The sequence below is a fragment of the Corapipo altera genome, unplaced genomic scaffold (genome assembly GCF_003945725.1).
Source record: "Corapipo altera isolate COAL_440 unplaced genomic scaffold, ASM394572v1 2b, whole genome shotgun sequence".
NCBI classification, from domain to species: Eukaryota; Metazoa; Chordata; class Aves; order Passeriformes; family Pipridae; genus Corapipo; species Corapipo altera.
Window position 1 is genome coordinate 28,647,163 of NW_020884874.1, and position 18,323 is coordinate 28,665,485.

General features: G+C 40.4%; 1 protein-coding gene across 6 annotated transcripts in view; it reads right to left on the bottom strand.

The window, feature by feature from the left end:
- Nucleotides 1-18,323, bottom strand: part of UST (uronyl 2-sulfotransferase) — a 224,599-nt gene that overhangs the window by 64,830 nt on the left and 141,446 nt on the right. For 3 of the 6 annotated variants that reach the window (XR_003532016.1, XM_027669880.1, XM_027669862.1), the window contains exon 8: nt 7,694-7,973. Coding sequence is in view for 4 of the 6 variants with exons in the window: in XM_027669880.1 (XP_027525681.1) it covers nt 7,694-7,973 (280 nt within the window). In the remaining 2 variants the exon portion in view is untranslated. Of the gene's footprint in view, nt 1-1,791; nt 1,852-4,323; nt 7,974-18,323 lie in introns of those variants that run through there. The other 3 variants (XR_003532017.1, XM_027669851.1, XM_027669872.1) reach the window with 2 other exon arrangements.

Genomic DNA, 18,323 nt, shown 5'->3' on the forward strand with positions numbered 1-18,323 from the left:
TAAGACATGTGTGATGCTGCTTGACACTGTGATATTTATAAGACAAAGTAGAGGTCAAATTTGCTGAACGTTTTCCAAATTCCACTGAGGTTTATCACAAAGAGCCCCATGCACAGACACAAGTGGCGTGACTGACAAGGGCTGGATTGTGGAGTCACTAGAAAGCTTAGTTTCCAGCTAGTGCTGATGGGCCAAATCATGTTCTTTGGGGCAAAACCTGCTGGAAAGCTACAATTATGCAGAGACTCCAGGGAGCTTTCACAGCAAAGTTTCTAACAAGAAACCCCATTGTGAGGAGCTGGGTTTTCATGCTTTAAGGAGCAGCACTGTCCTCTTTCAGCATTGTCCTGCCTTGTTCTTGTGAGAAACAGCTCAGAACTAAGCTGCTGTGGGGCAGGCAGGAGCCTGCTGCCCTCCCTCCCCTGCACCCTGACACCTCCCCTGGATCTCTGCAGCCTCTTTGGAAGAGAGGTGCTGCTGGGCTTTCCTTGCCAGCTTACTGTCCCAAGAAGTGCAGGAAGGAAGGTTTTTTCCCACAGCAAGTGCTGACAGGACTAGCACAAACTTGTCCAAGGGAGATTTGGCAGAAATGCCCACCAGCTAGCTACAATTGAGGAAACGGCTCTGTTTTCCCTCACCCCATTCAGACACCAGCCTCCGGGCCTGATGCTGACACTCAGTGTCTCTTCTCATATCAGAGGACTGATACTACAGAGACTTCTTTGCACCCTGATGGGCTCACCTGCCAGTGCATTTCAGCCTCCCGGCTCCAAGCCAGAGGGGACGGATTTGGCATTGCTAAGCCTCAGTTATTTCAACGGAGACAGGCCAGGACTCGCCCTAATACTCAGAGCAGAAACCAGATCTGGAGCAGGAACGAAGCTGACACCTGCAAGGTGGGCTCAAAATCAAGAACCTTCTGCCAGCATCAAAGTTTAGAACAAGGTTCAACAGCTCATGCTCCTCCACAGACACTTGGACAGAGGATTATATCTACATTTGCTCAGTCTTCCTTAAAATGCTCTCCAAAAGACATGGGCAAAAGCTTTAATGATGTGTACTGTCCAGGTAAGGAAAGGAAAGAGAGAAGATGAGAGGAAAGCACCGTATCTCTCAGGTGAGAGGCATATGCCCCTATCTGGTAGCTGGAGAAGCTATCAGAAGTTTGTGTTTGTCGGTACACCAAACAAAACTGACTACTCAGTGAACTGAGTGAGAACTGTCTTTTCACTCTGTGTTGGTGTTGGTTGCTGAACATTAAGGCATTGCATCATGTTCCCAGTTTTTAAGCATGGTGGAAAAACAAAGGAAAACACAACTTAAACTACATACGTGAACACAGGTCTGATGACTTTTCAGGTAGACTACAAGCACCATATATTGCAGGAGAAAATGTGTTCATATTCTTGCCAATGGCTAAACCTACAAGATGTGACTTCAGCCACCCTCCTATCTGCTTATCTGCTCTTACTACTACAGGAACACCTTTCCCAAACATAAAGCCACCTTACAGCCATGCTATTTCTGCAGGTGTTTATTATGCAGCTGAACAAACAAAACTTGGAATTAATCTTTATCCCCAAAGGACATAAATAGTCTGATGAAGGGCTAAAAAGTTATTCATATTTAGGCAGTTAACTGAAAGGTTTTCAGAGTTTTAAGAAAACAACTCCATGTAACTAATATCCAATCTTAGAGCAGAAAAGAAAGTTCAAGGATTAAGACACTTGACTAAATTATCATTGTTGCTTTTTCACAACCTTCCTGTGTGACATTCGGAATATCACTTACCCACTTGATGTATCCATTCCCAATGTATGAAATGCGGATAACAGTACTTCTTTACCTCCACTGTGGACCAAAAGATAAAGACAATAATCATTTTCCAAGATGCTCAGACAATATGGTTAGTGAAGAAATACCCTGCACAGACTGACCTTGGGAAAATACAGCAAATATGGCCTATGGTTTGTTCAAACACAAACTAATGGAGAAAGTGAAAATGGAAAAGGCTCAGAGCTCTTCTGTGAAGCATTGCCACTTCTTCTAGCACATTTATCCAGCATGATCTCGAGACTCTTGTCTTCTTTGGGGAATCAGAGACTAACAAGTACAGCTGATTTCCCCTCCCTGAGCTTCCCACCACACAAACTAGATAGGAGGCTCCTAGAAGAGAAATTCCTGTGTGCTGTGGGAAGCCATACCCTGGACTTTCGCTCTTGTGTCTGCCACAAACTGTAACCACCTCTGTTTCTTTCCTGCACCTAAACTGGAGACAATCATGAGATCAACACTGGAACATGCTCCCATGATCCCTGAGGTTATCCAAAGTCTCCTGTAGTAAACTGGAAAACTGCGGGAATACTTTCCCTTGTGGCACAGTAACTAAATATTACTCTGCTTGTCAGCAGCACCATTATGCCAAGGGTTCATTTCACTCTGCTCGTTACTTGCACCTGGAGAGAGTTTTGCTGAAGGATCAAATCTATATCTTCGATCAGCTTCTGCCCATCAGATACAGGAATAGGCTGTGTGCTTATATTCTATCAGATTTCTGAGGCGGAGTGGCAATTTGAAAGAATACTGAAAAAGTAAAAAAACCAAACAGTAACAAATCACAAATCTGAAGCAGCATTTGATTTTAAAGCATGGTCTCAAGTTTTCCAGACAAGCCAAAGCCATAGAGTGAGCAACTTGTGCAACACTTCTGCTGGGTGCTCTATATCATGTCGTGTTTAGACCATTAATCTTAACCCTGAACAGCATCGTCTCCACTCCATGTATTCCTGTTAATCTCTATTTTTCACAGCACCAATTGCCCTGTGGTGTAGCTGAATTTTTAGCTTTTTTTCTCCCCATTGTATCCAGAGAAGGAACAGAAGGATGACAAAAGTCTGCATAAAGCACACTCCTACCATGCCTGCCTGCCAGCAGTGTTATTAACCTACCCTTTCACAGCCATGATGGTTAAATACAAAACCAACTCACATTCTCCCTTTACATACTCAGAAAAGGAAATCCACATGTTTATATTCAAAATCCACATTAAAATAAACCACTGGTCAAATCTCGCCATCTTATAGTGTCTGAAAGGCCAAATATGTATTTGCAGAAAACCCTCTTCCTTCCCCATCCCGTTGTCCTCCGTAACAACCTTCCACCCCACCTCCAGACTCTTCCAATATGACAATGTCAGATGTCGGTGCTGTGACACAATCGCTACAATGTGCTGTTGCTCCCATTACACACACCTCTATTTTCTAAAGCTTACAGCTGAGATTTGAAGTTCACTGCATGCTGCAGCTTGGCATGCAATGCCATTTCTGGGCAAACCAAAGAAAACATATGACCATGCAGGGAATTTCTTTCACCCTCAAATGGCCATTTCTCATAGATCTGCCTTCTAGCACCCTTCCCACCATACCTGTGGGCACCTAAGCAGTGCCTAACTTTGCAGAGTCCTCTGGGGACCCTGCAAAAGCACTTCTGGTGATTCCAACACCACTAGACAGGCACTTCCAAGGCTCGGTAACATCCTTGTTTTTCCCATGGAATCTGTGTATGAAGGTCTATATGTAGCAATGCTTAGTTGTTTACTCTGGTCTTGGCTCATGCAAACAGACTGATCAATAGAATTTTATATGTTTGCTGAACTCTTTGCAATAAAGGCCGGTTCCTTAAAAATAAAACAGAAGGAATGTTGTAGTATTGTATTATAGTATTCTAGCTCTCAAAAATGTTGCTGTGTTGTTTTAGGCTAATGGTCTAACGTCACAGATGTTCCCTTTCTTAAAACAGAGGGAAAGATCAGAGCATCATTACCCTTAACTGGAAATTAAATTATTTTTTAAGAGGATGTAGAACTTTACTCTTTGGCAGACAATGTTTTTTCATTGATAAGAGGACCAAGGTTGGCATGCAGTGTGGTTTGCTCTGTTAGTCAAAAAACATACCTTTACATTAAATTTTCTTGCGTCAAATATTGAAAGGAGGAAGAATTCTACAACTGGGATCCACAGATCTGTTCTCCAGCAGTTAAAATTTGTGGGTTTGTGTGTGTGTTTATGATACAACGTACCATTCTATGTTGTAACATTCAATCAAATTCATCAAAGGTTCAATGATAAAGAATTGCAAAGAAACTGAAATGCTTCAAATCAGGTTCACGTACCTTCAGTTCTACCAAGCTACTTCTCTACATACAAGTAGAGAACATTTCAGATACTTGGACTTAGCCTTGCATCACCAACACAGTTTATGTGGAAGACAAGTAAAATAAACAGAAACAAAAAAATGGCACCATTTGTCACTGTCACTTGAAACTTAAGACTAAAATTTATTTTTTCCAGATTGCTGCATTTTAACAATGGTTGATTCTTTCTTTATTGTGAAGGCACTGATGCTTCACTTACATTATAACATCACTCTGACTACTGGAGCTTTTATGCCTGGCCATCAAATACCACATCTAGTAAAAAGCAGTGTATAGGGACTAAGTTGTCTCTCTCCAGGATAAAGCTTCTTTCTACTTAGCAGCCACAGAACACAGACAAGGTATTTCAGGGTCATGACTGCATATCCAAAGTAAGTAAAATAATTCTGACTTCACTCTCACACCTCCAGATAGTTTGAGAAATAGAATTAACCTGGGAGCAACCTGTCCCAGTCTCACTGCTAAAGTATGACTTTAGCGTACTTGATGATACACTGTGCCATCTCCAACACTGTTCTGCTGGGTGCAACTCCAATGTCTTACCCTCAGCTGCTGTACCCAGGTAGGAAAACTAGTGCAAGCAAACCAGGAAGAAATGTGCAAGTTTTATTTTTAAACATCGCTGGACTGAAAAATAGAGAGTCATATGGCTTACTGATATTTCAGAAGATAGTAGTGAATAAGTTAAAGAAGATTTCATCCCAAAACATATGTTGCTTTCATTTATAGCTAAGTTAATGTACACATATATTTTCTTATTTTTATAAGTGTCGAGCACCCATCTTTTTCCCCCCACAAAGATCTACAAGTACATGCATGGCACTTCTTACAAAACTGTCACAGGCTAAAGGCTTGCAAACAATAATTTTTTTGTTTTGAATAAGAAATATTCATCAGATCAAAATATAATCATTTAAATCAACTTCTTCCTGAGCAACTTAGAATTTGGAATGTGCTGAAAAGTTTCAATAAATAAGTCAAAGATTAACCAGTTTAAAATGTACCTGTTAACAGTTACGTAAAATACATTTAATGACAGAGAAATAGGCCCCAGGACCAGGAATATTAGATGCTATGTGCCAGATAAACTTAAGAAGTACCATTCAAGGAGAGGCCAGGTTGATTGTTACGAAAAATACAACAACATTAAAACCTAGCGAGTAAATCATTAAACAGGTTTTGTATTGAGAATATAAGTAGTGATGGTTGAAGATACCATTAAATAAACAGATAAAAACAGACTTTACTGTAAGCAGCAGTGAACTTCCAGGAAGGGTGAATGTGTTAAGTGACTATATTCTGTTAAAACATTGGCAAAAAAAGGATTCAAACAGAATTTCAGAAACATGAGAATACTAGTTTTCTTTCCAAAATATAACAACTCCACAGTGTGTACACTAATCATTACTCTTTCAATGTAATTTCATAGAAACCACTTAAAATATACAATGCAGCAGAATCATATTTTAGCTAATATGTTAGTTATTATCTGTGCCATTTTCAGCTTTCTTTACATGTTCCCCCACAGTAGTGCATTGCTAACACCAACCTGGGATGTTAACTGTGAGAAGAGAATTTTCTTCCTAATATTTTCTGTAAGTTAGCATCTTGTCTTAACACAACTACACTTCTTTATTTTCATTCTCTGTGTGTAGGTAAAGACTGACTGGTGAAGAAGATGGACCATAATGTTTATTGGCTGTCAGCAGGCTCATGGAAGAGGAAACTCTTGGAAAGCACATTTGAGCTTATCCCGAGTTTATATGCTTCATCCATCACAAAATAACTTCTGCCTGTTATTGCAAACTGAAGTATGACCTTGCAGATGGCAGCCGCAGAATCAGAAGCAAAAATTGCTCTGTAGATGTTTGAGAAAGGATATGAGATAGACAGAGGTGGGTTGTCCTCATCCTGGCAAGCAGCTGCATCTCTTCATCTCTGCTTCTTTCCTGTGCTCTAGGGACAGGATTTTTTTGCTATTATCCTCTGTTAGTCCAGCTTCCTCTGGCAACAACAGTGCACAAGAGGCCAAGGCCTCAGTAAGACCCCAAACTCCCCCCTATTCTGCTATGGAGCAGATGGCCAAAGAGCTCTGCCCAGCGCTGCCTGCAGGTCTGTCACTTCTGCACCACCAGTCCTGGCAGGCTGCCAAATAGCTGGCAAGCACGCATGTCACAGAGAACACCACCCTGGGGACACTCACCTTAAAGACAGTATATTGGAGCTATTTCTCTTTCCCCTCCCAGCTTCCACTGATCTCCTTTCTAGTGTTGGTAGATAATACTTGTAGCGATTAACAAGGGCAACTTTCACAGTGACTCTCTTAACAACTTATCATTGAATCAGCTTTGGTTTCACAGAATGTATCTTCCTTTCTTTGTTTTATGATTCTGAAATATTTTAACTAGAGAAGCTGTGTATGTTCACATTATTAATTTTCCCTCTAGCCATGCTAAAAGCAGGAGTTTGGTGTTTGTACTGGTGGGGCAGCTGTGCTCAGCTTCAGATGTGAACAACTAAATTCTGCAGTTGCAGAAATACAGATCATGCTTAATAAGGGTTACAGATCATCTAAGTTTTTTAATTACTTTCTCTCTATATCTTTGGATTTGTGACTCATAAGAAGAAACAAAAATATACAAATACCATTCCTGAACATAAAGACCATATGTTGCACCTTCTCCTTTAGAGTCTAATAGAAATATACTCAACTGCTGAAACAAAACTCTACCATTTAGGTAACTCTGCCTGGCACTTTTGATTTGTTGTTGCCATTCACTGGCCTGGTAACTTTTCCCCCTCTAAGAACTAGAAGGGTTTACCAAAAATATCTGGTTCCTGTAACTTGCCTTACACCCAATAGTATTGATTTGCCAGAATAGCAGCCTCGTTCCTCCTGCACAGGGTAATTTAAGAAGCCATTACAAAGCCCCTTTCTGAGCCTGGTATCCTTAGATGTGCACAGACAAAGCAAGGGCTCTGATTATACCACTGGGACACCAGTGTGCTTTGGATAGAAAGAGGCACTCTTCCCAAATGGCTTACTGCCTGTAGCTCACATAGCTGGTAGTTAATGCCACAGTGTTATGCAATGGAGACCTGTTTCTGGACAAAGAGAGAGATAAGAATCCATAAAATTTACTTTTCAAGACTGCCAAATCTATTCTTTTATATTTTTCAGCTTCCCAAAGGACTATTGTGTATTCCAAAAGTTATTTTGTGATAGATGGTAGGTACTTCCCTCTTGAACCATGCTATAGCAAGGATGCTATAAAGCCGACACCATATAATGAATCAAACCTGCAAAACCAGGTATCTCCCAATGGCTCCAGCATGTGGGAATGGTCTCTTCTGTTCCATTTCAAATCTGCTGCGCATTAATTCAGTCCCTTAAGGAGTTACTTTTAATAATAATTAAAAAAATCTTAAGAAAGCTGGAGGGGTGACCAGAAGATAAAGGATAGTTCTTCCATCCATCACCTTTTATAGATATCCTCTAGCCACTTTTCATCATCTTCTTCCTCGTCATCTATCGGTTCCTCTGTTTCCAGGGGAGAAGGAATGAAGAACTCAGGTCTGGGACGTGGTTTCCTGATATGAGACTTCAGTCCAAACTTGCGCTTTAGCAGGTGGAACTGTTCTTTGACATAGTAATAAAACTCGTATTCATATCTCATGCGTTGGTAGAGGATCTGTATTGCTTCTGGAGAGGGGACGGTTTTTTTCACTGTCACAGTCAGATTGCCAAGTTTCCTATGTTCTGTAAAGAAAGAACAAAAAGCAACATGATGGGTGCTGATTAATGAGACCAGACCTAAACTTTTTTATTAAAACAGTAAGGCATGGCCCTACTGCATTAGTGATACAAATGAGCTCAAGCTGTCTCCTTATAATAAATTTACTTTTAACAAGATGTGAGAAAATGTAGCTGTTTGAAGTCAGACTTGCATGTTTAAATACGGCTAGTTCATACATGGCATTTCTCATTGTTTGCAGTCACTGACGATCTTAATCATCAATGGTTATCTGGAAACACAAATTAGGTCATATGAATTATGAGCATAAACATGTAAAGAAACCCACAATCTTTCCTAGCTTTGGAAATTTGATGCATGCCAAGTATATCAAGCACACCACTGAGCTGAACTAATCAATTATTTCCTATGTGGCATATGGCGACCTGTCTCAGTTGTGCTTTATTATCTAAACAGATATTTATCAACTTGAATCCATCTCAGGCTAGCACTGAAGCATTGCTGGCATCACCACATGACACGTCAAGACTGATTTGTGCCTACTAAATTTCTGATCCTGTTATACCTGTTAATTGAACTAGACTCATCTTCCTGCCATGCCCTGGGACAGGAAAATTTCACTATTTTTTCATCACCTAACAACTTTTGCTTTGGTAAACTGAAATACAACACCCTTATTGTTGATAAAGAATTTGAGCTCCTAACAAAAGAAATAAATTTCCTCTTTGCCTCCTCTCTCAATAAATTAGTCTACCATTGTAGATGAATGTATTTAAACAAGATGTAAAGCAAACTCTCAAGGTAATGATTCTGTTGTTTCTACCAGATGGCAACAGGCTGCCAGAGTATCCTAAGCATTTTGTTTTTCTCCAAGACAGAGATGTAACTGAAAGTCAACTGTGAAGTACAGAGAAAGCTAGAATTACTGACCTATAGTATCACTATATCTCCTCTATCAACTGCAACTTCCTTTAGGAAAAATGGAAATGATTGTTATAAAAATGAAGTACTAACTTATATAATTAGGCTTCCTGAAAGCTCAGTGCTCCAATCCAGTAAGCCTCAGATGTTACTCTAAGAGAACGTGATGTCTATGGAAATGACTGTAGTAGCCTCAGAATACACCTGGGTCCAGACACGGCAAGATGAAAAGGTTTGCATGGAAGTAAGGAGAGACCAGTTAGACATTAGTAAAAAACCTTTTTTGTGGCAAGGATAGTTAAGTAGTGCAGTAGCACATACATGTTACAAAAGCTGGATCTCTGGAGGATTTTAAGAGCAAATTAACGGTTCTGTCCTGAAGAAAGCCACTTGACTAGGGGATGCATTAAGACCATTTTCTACAACTCTAAACCCAAGAGATTAATTTAAATCTTGTTGGTCCTTATTTCACTTCCTTGGTCTTCGCTACAACAGCAAGGTCTGCATGAGAACTGGCGGGTTTTTTTAGTGGTTTTTTTTTTGTTTGGGTTGGTTGGGGTTTTGTTTGTTTATTTGTTTGTTTTTTAGGATAATGTCTTGGCTTCTGCTGCTCATTCTTTCCCTAGTATTTATATTTGTGATGCCTCATATGCCACACAGAAATTCACATGTTCTACATGACTACATAGATAAACTGTTGCAGTGAAGAAGAGCTGGATTTTAAAATGGAAGTTCTGCAAATTGGAAGTATTCAAAAGGGTCAGGTCACGAAGGATGGCAAAGAAAAAACTTACAAGGAGTAAGCTGACAACAAAGAACATTTCATGTTTCCAACTGGGTTCCAGTGGCAGCAACTACTTCCACTTCCAAAGGGAGTCCCTGAATCAAAATGTGATTTTACCACAGGCAGAGTTTTACTCACACGGGCAGAACAAACTGAGGTCTTCTCGAGCCCCTGCCAGTAAAGCTTAACATACGTTTAACAGCTCTACAGAGAAACATGTTTCCATAACTGGTTACCATAAAGCTAAGGGATGCATTGATGGTTCCTAGTAGGAAAAGTGAGTTGTTCTTGGGATGCCACAAGCAATATATTTATTCAAGAGAAATAATCAAGAATAACTTCTTAGGGAAGAGAGGAATTTTAAGCAAAGGCAAACTCTTTTATTCCAAGAGGTAATAAAAGATGAGTAGGCCCATCTAGCAAACACAACAGCAATGATTTTTAGGCAAGAAGTTGGCACAAGATTTTAAATCTTGAAAAGTATAACAGGTGGGCAGAGTATAGCAGTGTGAAAATGAACTGTTTTCTTTAAATTTTAAAAGATTAATATACATATAGCTTAGGGGTATCCACACCTATAAACAAATTTGATTTTCAGTCAATGGACACACATTTTCCTCTTTCAGAGTAAAGGAATTGGAGAAACACAACTGAGAACATTTTAATAATACTACATAAGACAAGTGCTGTTGGGCTGGACATTCTCACATTCATTGGACTTCATTGCATCATACACATCTGGTGCAGAAAAAAAAGTTATATCGGAAATAGCTATTCTCCCTCTCAGTCTTGCTTACCAACTGCCCCAGAATAATTTGAAATTTAGGAAGAATATGATACAAAGACAGAATATGTTGACTGGCTTAGCCAGTGCAACAGTTTTCTAAATCACAAAAAAATTATTTAAAGCACTAATTCTATTCTGCATTTGTACTTTCAATTCCTTCTCTAAAGGACGAATGGTTTTCATTAGTTGGTAACAATTAAAACATGTGGTTGTGTAATTAAATGGAACTTTCACACTAAACTTTTTAGTTCTGAAATCTCTGTCTCTACTTGCATACTGAAGTAAAAACAGCTTAGTAGACAGAGTTCTTTGTTCTTAAATTACAGTCATGTATGGTGAAATATGCTCTAGGTAACCTGACTGTTTATCAATTTGTTTAGTTTTATTTCGATAGGAGTACAATGATTAAAATATATAAAACCAGAAAACCACAGATGCAATTTTTAACGTGCTGTTTAGCTAAGAAAAAGTATAGGGGAAGGATCGTGAAATGCTTGCATTTGAAACAGACATTAGCATAGAACTAACCTGTAGTTAGTTTGGTGAAAATATTTTGGTGAAAATATTTGTGTTTCCTAAGAGCTTATTCTCTTCTATACCACCTTTACCCATAGACCAGAATAGACTAACAAATTTCTCATATTTTTAAATTCTCAGTCAAGTTGTCCAAGTTGCCTTCAAGTTGCCATTGATGGGTATGAGATGACCACACTAGGAAGGCCACTGTACTCAGTCTGTCCTTGGGCGAGAAGGAAACTGCTTCCTTATGATTATTGAGTGCTTCAAGACATTCCTTTCTGGTGCTTAGCTCCTGCCAGCTTTGCAGTCTGGTTTTCTTTACAAACTCAGCAGCAAATATACACTACTAAATATTGCATTTATTAAGCTTAAGCCTTTATACTGCTTGCCAACTTCATTTTTATTTTACGTAAGTTATTTCTGTTACAGAAAACTCCATTTAGTTCACTGGAAAAAGCTCTTTACTTATACAGTCCCTCCAGGACTCCATGTGGGAAAAGCCACTTTCACAGCTCCAGCTCCCTTCGGTGGCTGCTTCTCCCAGGAGAGAGAGGCACTTGTGCTCAGCCCAGGAGCGCTGCCAACAATGACAAGGTGAAAGGACTGTTTTCTTGGAGGGGAAGTCAGTGGGGGCAGGACTGGCCAAAGGCAATGTACTGGTGGTGTGCCAGGCAGGGAGCAGCCCAGTGCTGCAAGCCAGCACAATACGCTCCTCCTCTGAATTTGCTGGTACAATGGCATAAAGAGGTTTCTGGATGTGTGCAATTCTTCTTCACTCTATGTGCACACCTATGGCTACAGAAGTATACATATAACAGACAGAAACACACATACTCTGGCAGGCTGCAGGAGCAATGTAAATTTTCTGGCTCCTGTTCATTTGCCCTGCAGCATCATGATCAGTAACTTCAGTGCATTAAGAGTTGTGAGGTGTGGGTTGTTGGATGGCTCCAGTTGGGACTGTGCCTGGCTGTAGGCTGAGCCTTTTGATAAAACAAGTGAATTCTACCTTTTTTTTTGCACTTGAGTTTTATTTAGACTGGTTTCTAAGCTTAAATATCTTAAAAGGCTCTTTAGTACAAATATGAATGAAATCACAGAACTACCCCTTGAAACCGTAAGCACCTCTCTCCTCATCAGAGAAGAAAAATGGAAAATTAGGTAGATCTGGCTTAAAGCCAAAATACCAATCTGCATATGCTACATAAACCCAGCTGTTCCACCAAAGGATCCCTATTTTATGACCTTTGAGACATCTAAGCGGATGGAGGGTAACAAACTACACCATTTACTTCTTAGGGTTATTTTTTTAAAACTGTTTGCTTAGGCATTCTTTTAAATTAATAAAAAGAATGTACTATCCAGTAATGCAACTTCCCTGTGCAGCCTGCTCACACTTTGAATTAAGACTAAATTGGTATGCAGATAGGGATGAAGAAAATAAATTTTTTTGGGTAACCAAGTGATGAACATTTACTATTACTTTCCACATACTTTTTTTTTTTTTCAAAAAAAGTAAGAAATTGGCATTACTCACTGCAGCAATCCAAACCATAGGGGAAAATGGGTTTTATACTTTGTGACTCAAAAAACCTTGAATTGCCATATTTAGATAAAATAAACCTAAAGGCATTCTCCACTTCAGAAGAGAATTTCAGCATGACGTCCTCTCCAGCGTCCTGCTGTTTTGGTGGGTGCGATGCAGAGGCTCCTCCTCACTGCTGCTCCTGGATGAAGCCTCAGGAAGCCCAGTACCCTTGGGGATCCAGTGCAGAGAGGTGAGCCTGGCTGGAGGCAGTGCAGGATGGCTGCAGGCCAGTAGAACTGTGGGCTTGCCTGCCTAGTGCTTGCAGAGGAAAACCTCCATGCCGAGCTCTGCTGCTCTTATGGCTGTGTGAACACGATGGCTGTCACAGATAGAGCAAACTCATTTCCTGGAACTACACAGGGAGGCCCTGCATTTCAATCGCATCCAGCTGAGCTACAGCACATACCTACTTCTCCACAGTTTTAAAAGACAATAAATGTATGTCACTGCGGTTAGATGTGACGTACACATCGGTGAGGACCTCTGCTTGATATGCCTCCCAAACGACTGCTGTGGTGGTAAACAGGGCTCTGACGGCTATGCTTGAAATGATCTGCACCCAGAATATTGAACTGCAGCTCAGCAAAAAAATTTTCTGGCACAATTGATCTGCTTTTCAAACTTGAAATTTTTAGCCTGGCTCTTGAAGGATATCTGGGAAAGGACAGTTTGGGGAGAATGGATTAGACATCGATGTGTTGGGCTCACATGTTGTCTTTCCAAAGGCCACAGGACTGCTTCTGCTCAGGAGTCTCAGGCCTGGGGCAGGACCCTGGTTCCATGCTGGAAGAGGGATGGTGCGCTGTAGCTGCACTATGTGATGGAGCACCTTGCATAGGCTCACTTTTCCTAAAGGAAAGCAGTGATGGTGGAGAAAAACCAACACAGTCACCGACCAGGCAGAAGTATATTAAAAATCTAAGCTGATGGAAAAGTTAAGTAGCAATTTGTCCCACAGTATCTACTAAGTTTATCTGAAATACTGTGAACCCCTGTTAATAACATCTTTACTGCTAGCTTACTCTATTCTGCCATTCCCATCAACAAAATGCAGTATAAGTTTTAATAACATGTAGATAAAGATTAGACACTCATGTGCATATTGTGGACAGTTATACTAGGCTGACTAGCAAGGCTTGCTTTGTTTTACCACTTCATCCAGAATTACTGTGCTGCTTTGCTGACATTGGACAACTCCTAACTCTAGGGGATTAGGAGAACTCTAGCTCACTGGCACACAGCAATTTCCTATCTCCTAAAGGTTAGATAGGGATCTCTCTGAAAGGACAGCTCTCCAGAGGTCAAGGAAATACACAGAATTTCACAGATCTGCAATCCTAGGCAAATAGAATGTCCTATTAATTATCAATCAGGGATCTTGAGAGCAAATACACCAGACTGTAATTAGCACACACAGTAAAATTATGTCTGTCAATGACAGAGACTGAAATAGGTGAGACAGATACAGCAAATTCTTTCTTACCACTACAATGAATAAAGCAAGCAGAGGGAAGAATAATCTCACTGTTAACCTAGTATAATTTATTTATATTAACATTGAAAATATTCAGGAAGCTCTGACAATGATAACCTAGCAAAGACAAAAGGGGGGTTGCCAAAACAGAGATTAGCCAGGAAGAGCTCACAGAGATAATCTGAAAGACATGTAATCAAACAACTACTAATGCTCAAGGATGAAAACATCAAGGAGGCATGGCATAAAATCAGCACAAGGAAGAAACATAAAGAAGAAAGAAAAAAAAAAGTTAGTGATAAATGATAAATGTAAGAAGTACCATGGGCTAATAAGGTCTTAAATAACAAAAGAAACATCTTTCTACAGTATGCAAGTAATATATATTTGGAATATATTGCAGAGGTCAACACTACACTGATGTGGCTGTCAACTGAACAATGCAACAGTGATATGCATTCAACAGTGCTCCGATATACCATTTAAGCATTATATCACTATTATGAAACACTTGCCTTACAACACACTCAGCAATGCAAACATATAACTTTCTCCAAACTTTGTAAACAGCTACCACTCTCTCAGTTCTCCTCTCCCCCCAGTAAGTATTTATCATGAAATTTCTAACTCTCCTCCCGAAAACTTCATGGTGTTATGCCTTTGCTCCTACCAGTAACAATATGGATTTCCAGCTGGCGTGAGACACCTCAGCCAACCCTCCCGTACCACACGTTGCCTCTGCTCCTGCCCCCAGCCTGGAAATGTGCTGTATCTCACACAAGATCAGACAACAAATCTCAATGGGATCTTCTAAGAGACTCCTTTATTTGGTGCATTTTTATGTTGCATTCCCAGTTCAGGTAGGTTAGCCCAGAAGGAAAAGAAAAGCTGAAAAATAACCCACATTGGTAGACTGAACAGGCAGATTCTTATGAAAATGTGGTCAGGTACTTTTATAGCCATTAAGCAACTTCTAAGTTGAACTAGACAGACATGGAGGTGCCAAAACCAAAGTCATCTGCAGAGGAAATGCCAGGATTGTCTAGTTTGAATTGCCAAAAGAACTGCTATGGTTGCAGTTCATACACAATTTCTAATGTATCTTTAATAGCTGCTTAAGTGTTATTGAATGAGTCCAGTCAAATTTGGATCTGACAAAACCACAGTTTAAAAATAGGTTCTTACAGATTGCTTGTGAACAGTGTTGCATAGTAGGTTATGTAGATAATAAATAGCATTATAACTTTTTTGCAGAGAGAAGAGAGAGTTGCAGTGACCGAGACAAATTTCAGCAATGCTTATGAGCAGAGAAAGCTTCACCACAGCAATGTCATGCAGAAAATCTGCAGAGATTCAGCCCAGGACTTGAGAATCTAGAGCAGGCATATTGCCTTTGTGCTTCGAGTCACAGTAGGTTGCTATCTGTGATTTTTGTCCACAAAAAGGAAGCAATGGAAGAGACACGCTGTGCAAGCTAAGATGTCCAAGAGGGATGGAGAGAGGTAGAGGTATCTTTACTTCCATATATAGTATTGGTGAGTGAAACACTGGCATATAGCATCCAGTTTTGTAACCACATCCTAAATCAGACAGAGTACGAAAACAGCCTCAGAATGAATAGTGGGGTTGAAAGGGACACTTTGGAGAAAGATGATAAATTTGTTCTGGTCAGCTTACCAAAAAAAGGAGATTGAGAGGTGATTTGTTTACAGCATCTGCATATTTTCATGGTGAGAAAACTATGGGTACTGAAGGGTTGGAAGCAGAAACCAGACAAATGTGGACTGGAAGTAAGGCACAGTTTTTTTAAAGTGGTGAAGGTGATTATTTCTAAAACAAAACAAAAATTGATTCGCTATCACTTGATATTTTTGCATCAATGCTGGACAACTTAATGAACTCCAGATACTGGTCTCTATGTGGAAGAGAGACTGTGTGGCCAGCAGCACACAAGAAGCCAAGTTGAATGACCCAATGATCCATTTAAGTCTTTCACACATGGAAGTTGCAAATGTCTTGCTTGTGTCAGCTTCCAAGTCAGGAGCACCACATACAAAAGCGTCTTTGTCACTGCCTTTGAGATACCTTAGATACCAATTTCACTTTTGGAAGACGTTTGAACACCTTATTTGCTACTGTTTCCAGTTGTTGACTGCTTAAACCTAGTGGTCACCACACTGTAGTGTCAGGACTTGCAGGAATGGGAAGTAATCCTACATTTTAATTTAAAAGAAGATGTTTGAGAACATGGCCTTAAAAATTATTAATTCTAAGCGTGGCCTCTTCCTGTCTTCCTAGAGCATACCTATGACTGCTTATTTCTTTATATAAAAATAACTACTGAAATGAAAAATGAAAGCAAAAATACTAACTAGGGCTAAAGTAATGGCCAATAATAAAATTCATGCACTGCCAAGGTAAAACCACAACTGATAGGATATACAGACCTGGGAAGATGCATGTTGCTGTACAAAAGCTGACATTAAAATGGAGGAAAAAAAAGGTGCTATCAGTTATTTTCTCCCTTGAGAGAAAGTTGCCAGTTCTAAGATTTTCTTCCAACTATGCCTGCACACAGACAACTGGAAGCCCCCAAACGGTTTTATTTCTTATTATTGCAAATTACAGGCGGTCAAGAGAAAATTGTCTCTTTTGCCCTTAGGTTCTTCTGTGTATAATGAGCGACTGAAAGCAGCCAGGGGTTGAGGCACTGCTGAAAAAGGAAGAATGCTACCAGAGCAGAAACAACACACTGTTCCTTTCAAGTTCACCCCCTCCTGGCCCACAGCCTGACTGCCTTGGCCAGCTGCCAGGAGATCGGGACAAAGGCTTCCTCCTCTGGCCAAAACCGAGGAAAAGGGTCCGTTGTTTAACACAGGCAGACTTGTTTCAGCAAGAGAAAAAAATAAAAAAAAGAGGAATTATATTAACTGGAAGTCCTGGGAGAGGAGAGTAATCTCATAGTGTAGCTAATGCAATTCTCACCCCGTGCTTTTCCTGGAGAGGCAACGTCTTGATTCTCTACTGTTCAGCCTAGAAGGCAAAGTATAATGTCTCCACAGCACTAAACCCTAAGGCTGCCAGGGTCTTCACGTCCACTGAGGTCACTATGAACCAGAAACAAGAATGCATCTCTCCTCCTTCCAGGAAGCTCTAGGCAACTGACTCTGCTCTCCATGCCTGCACTAATAAGCTCATGTGAAGGGTGAGCATCCTCACTCACAAAAAGACAGAAATTTCTATGTACCTCCAAGGGTCTAACAGATAGGTAAGCCAAACATATAGCTATCTCAGGACTTCACGGTGTCCAAGGCTCCTGCTGGATTTCCACAAGGTCATTCAACCCAAGCCAAGGTGAATTCACACTTGGCTTTTCACCGCCTCTGTAACAGAGCCTGCAGCCCCGGTCTGCATTGAGGAACCTGGGACACCTGGGATTCATTACAATTTGAGGGATTGTGCCTCTCCTGGATATCTCTGAGGCAGATGCTGTTGCAGAGGTTACAGAGATACAGTGGCTCTTCACACCAGCCTCACAGGATTTTTTTTTGGTGCTTAGAAGCTGTTCAAGCATCATTAAGATTTACACATGCATGTACTTGCTCTATATTCCAAGCAATACATTTTCCTCCTGAAGGAAGGGGGAAATAGCATTTCTGACATGCTTAGGAGACTAAGATCTTTGAAGACAAAGGCCTCCCTATGTACCCCATGCATATGTACCAGCCAGGAGCAAAGAAAGCTGCCCCCATAGTACCTCTCACCTGTCTTCAGTGACTGACATGATCAACTCCAGCACACCCTGACCATTCTTGCTTGTGCATCTGCAGGGAGAATAATCCACAGAGGAACCAGAGCTTGCTCAATGATCTTTTTAAATTAAACTCGCATTTAACATTACTGTGTTGACAGGGAAGAGTTACACGGGCACATTGTTCTGCCATCTATCACCTTGTTTACAGGAAGTATATTTTCAGTAGCCTTAACCATTGTTTTTAAAGGACTTAGCTGAGTGAGTGAGTGTGAAAGCACACATGAATTGTAATGAGAGACTTAGAGGGTATGAAAAGCCACTGCTCCTGCACTTAATCCTGCCAACTGATCTATGTCTGCAGTGTTTCAATCAGTAATTTCATGCCAGTGTTAGAGAGACTGGTCAGTATGAAAGTTTCCAGGATATTCTGCACATTAGTTTAATGACAATACTAGACTTGACATAAGGACTACTGTGTTGAAGGTTATACTGCACAAAACTTTCCCTTGTGATTACAAAGCAGGAAAT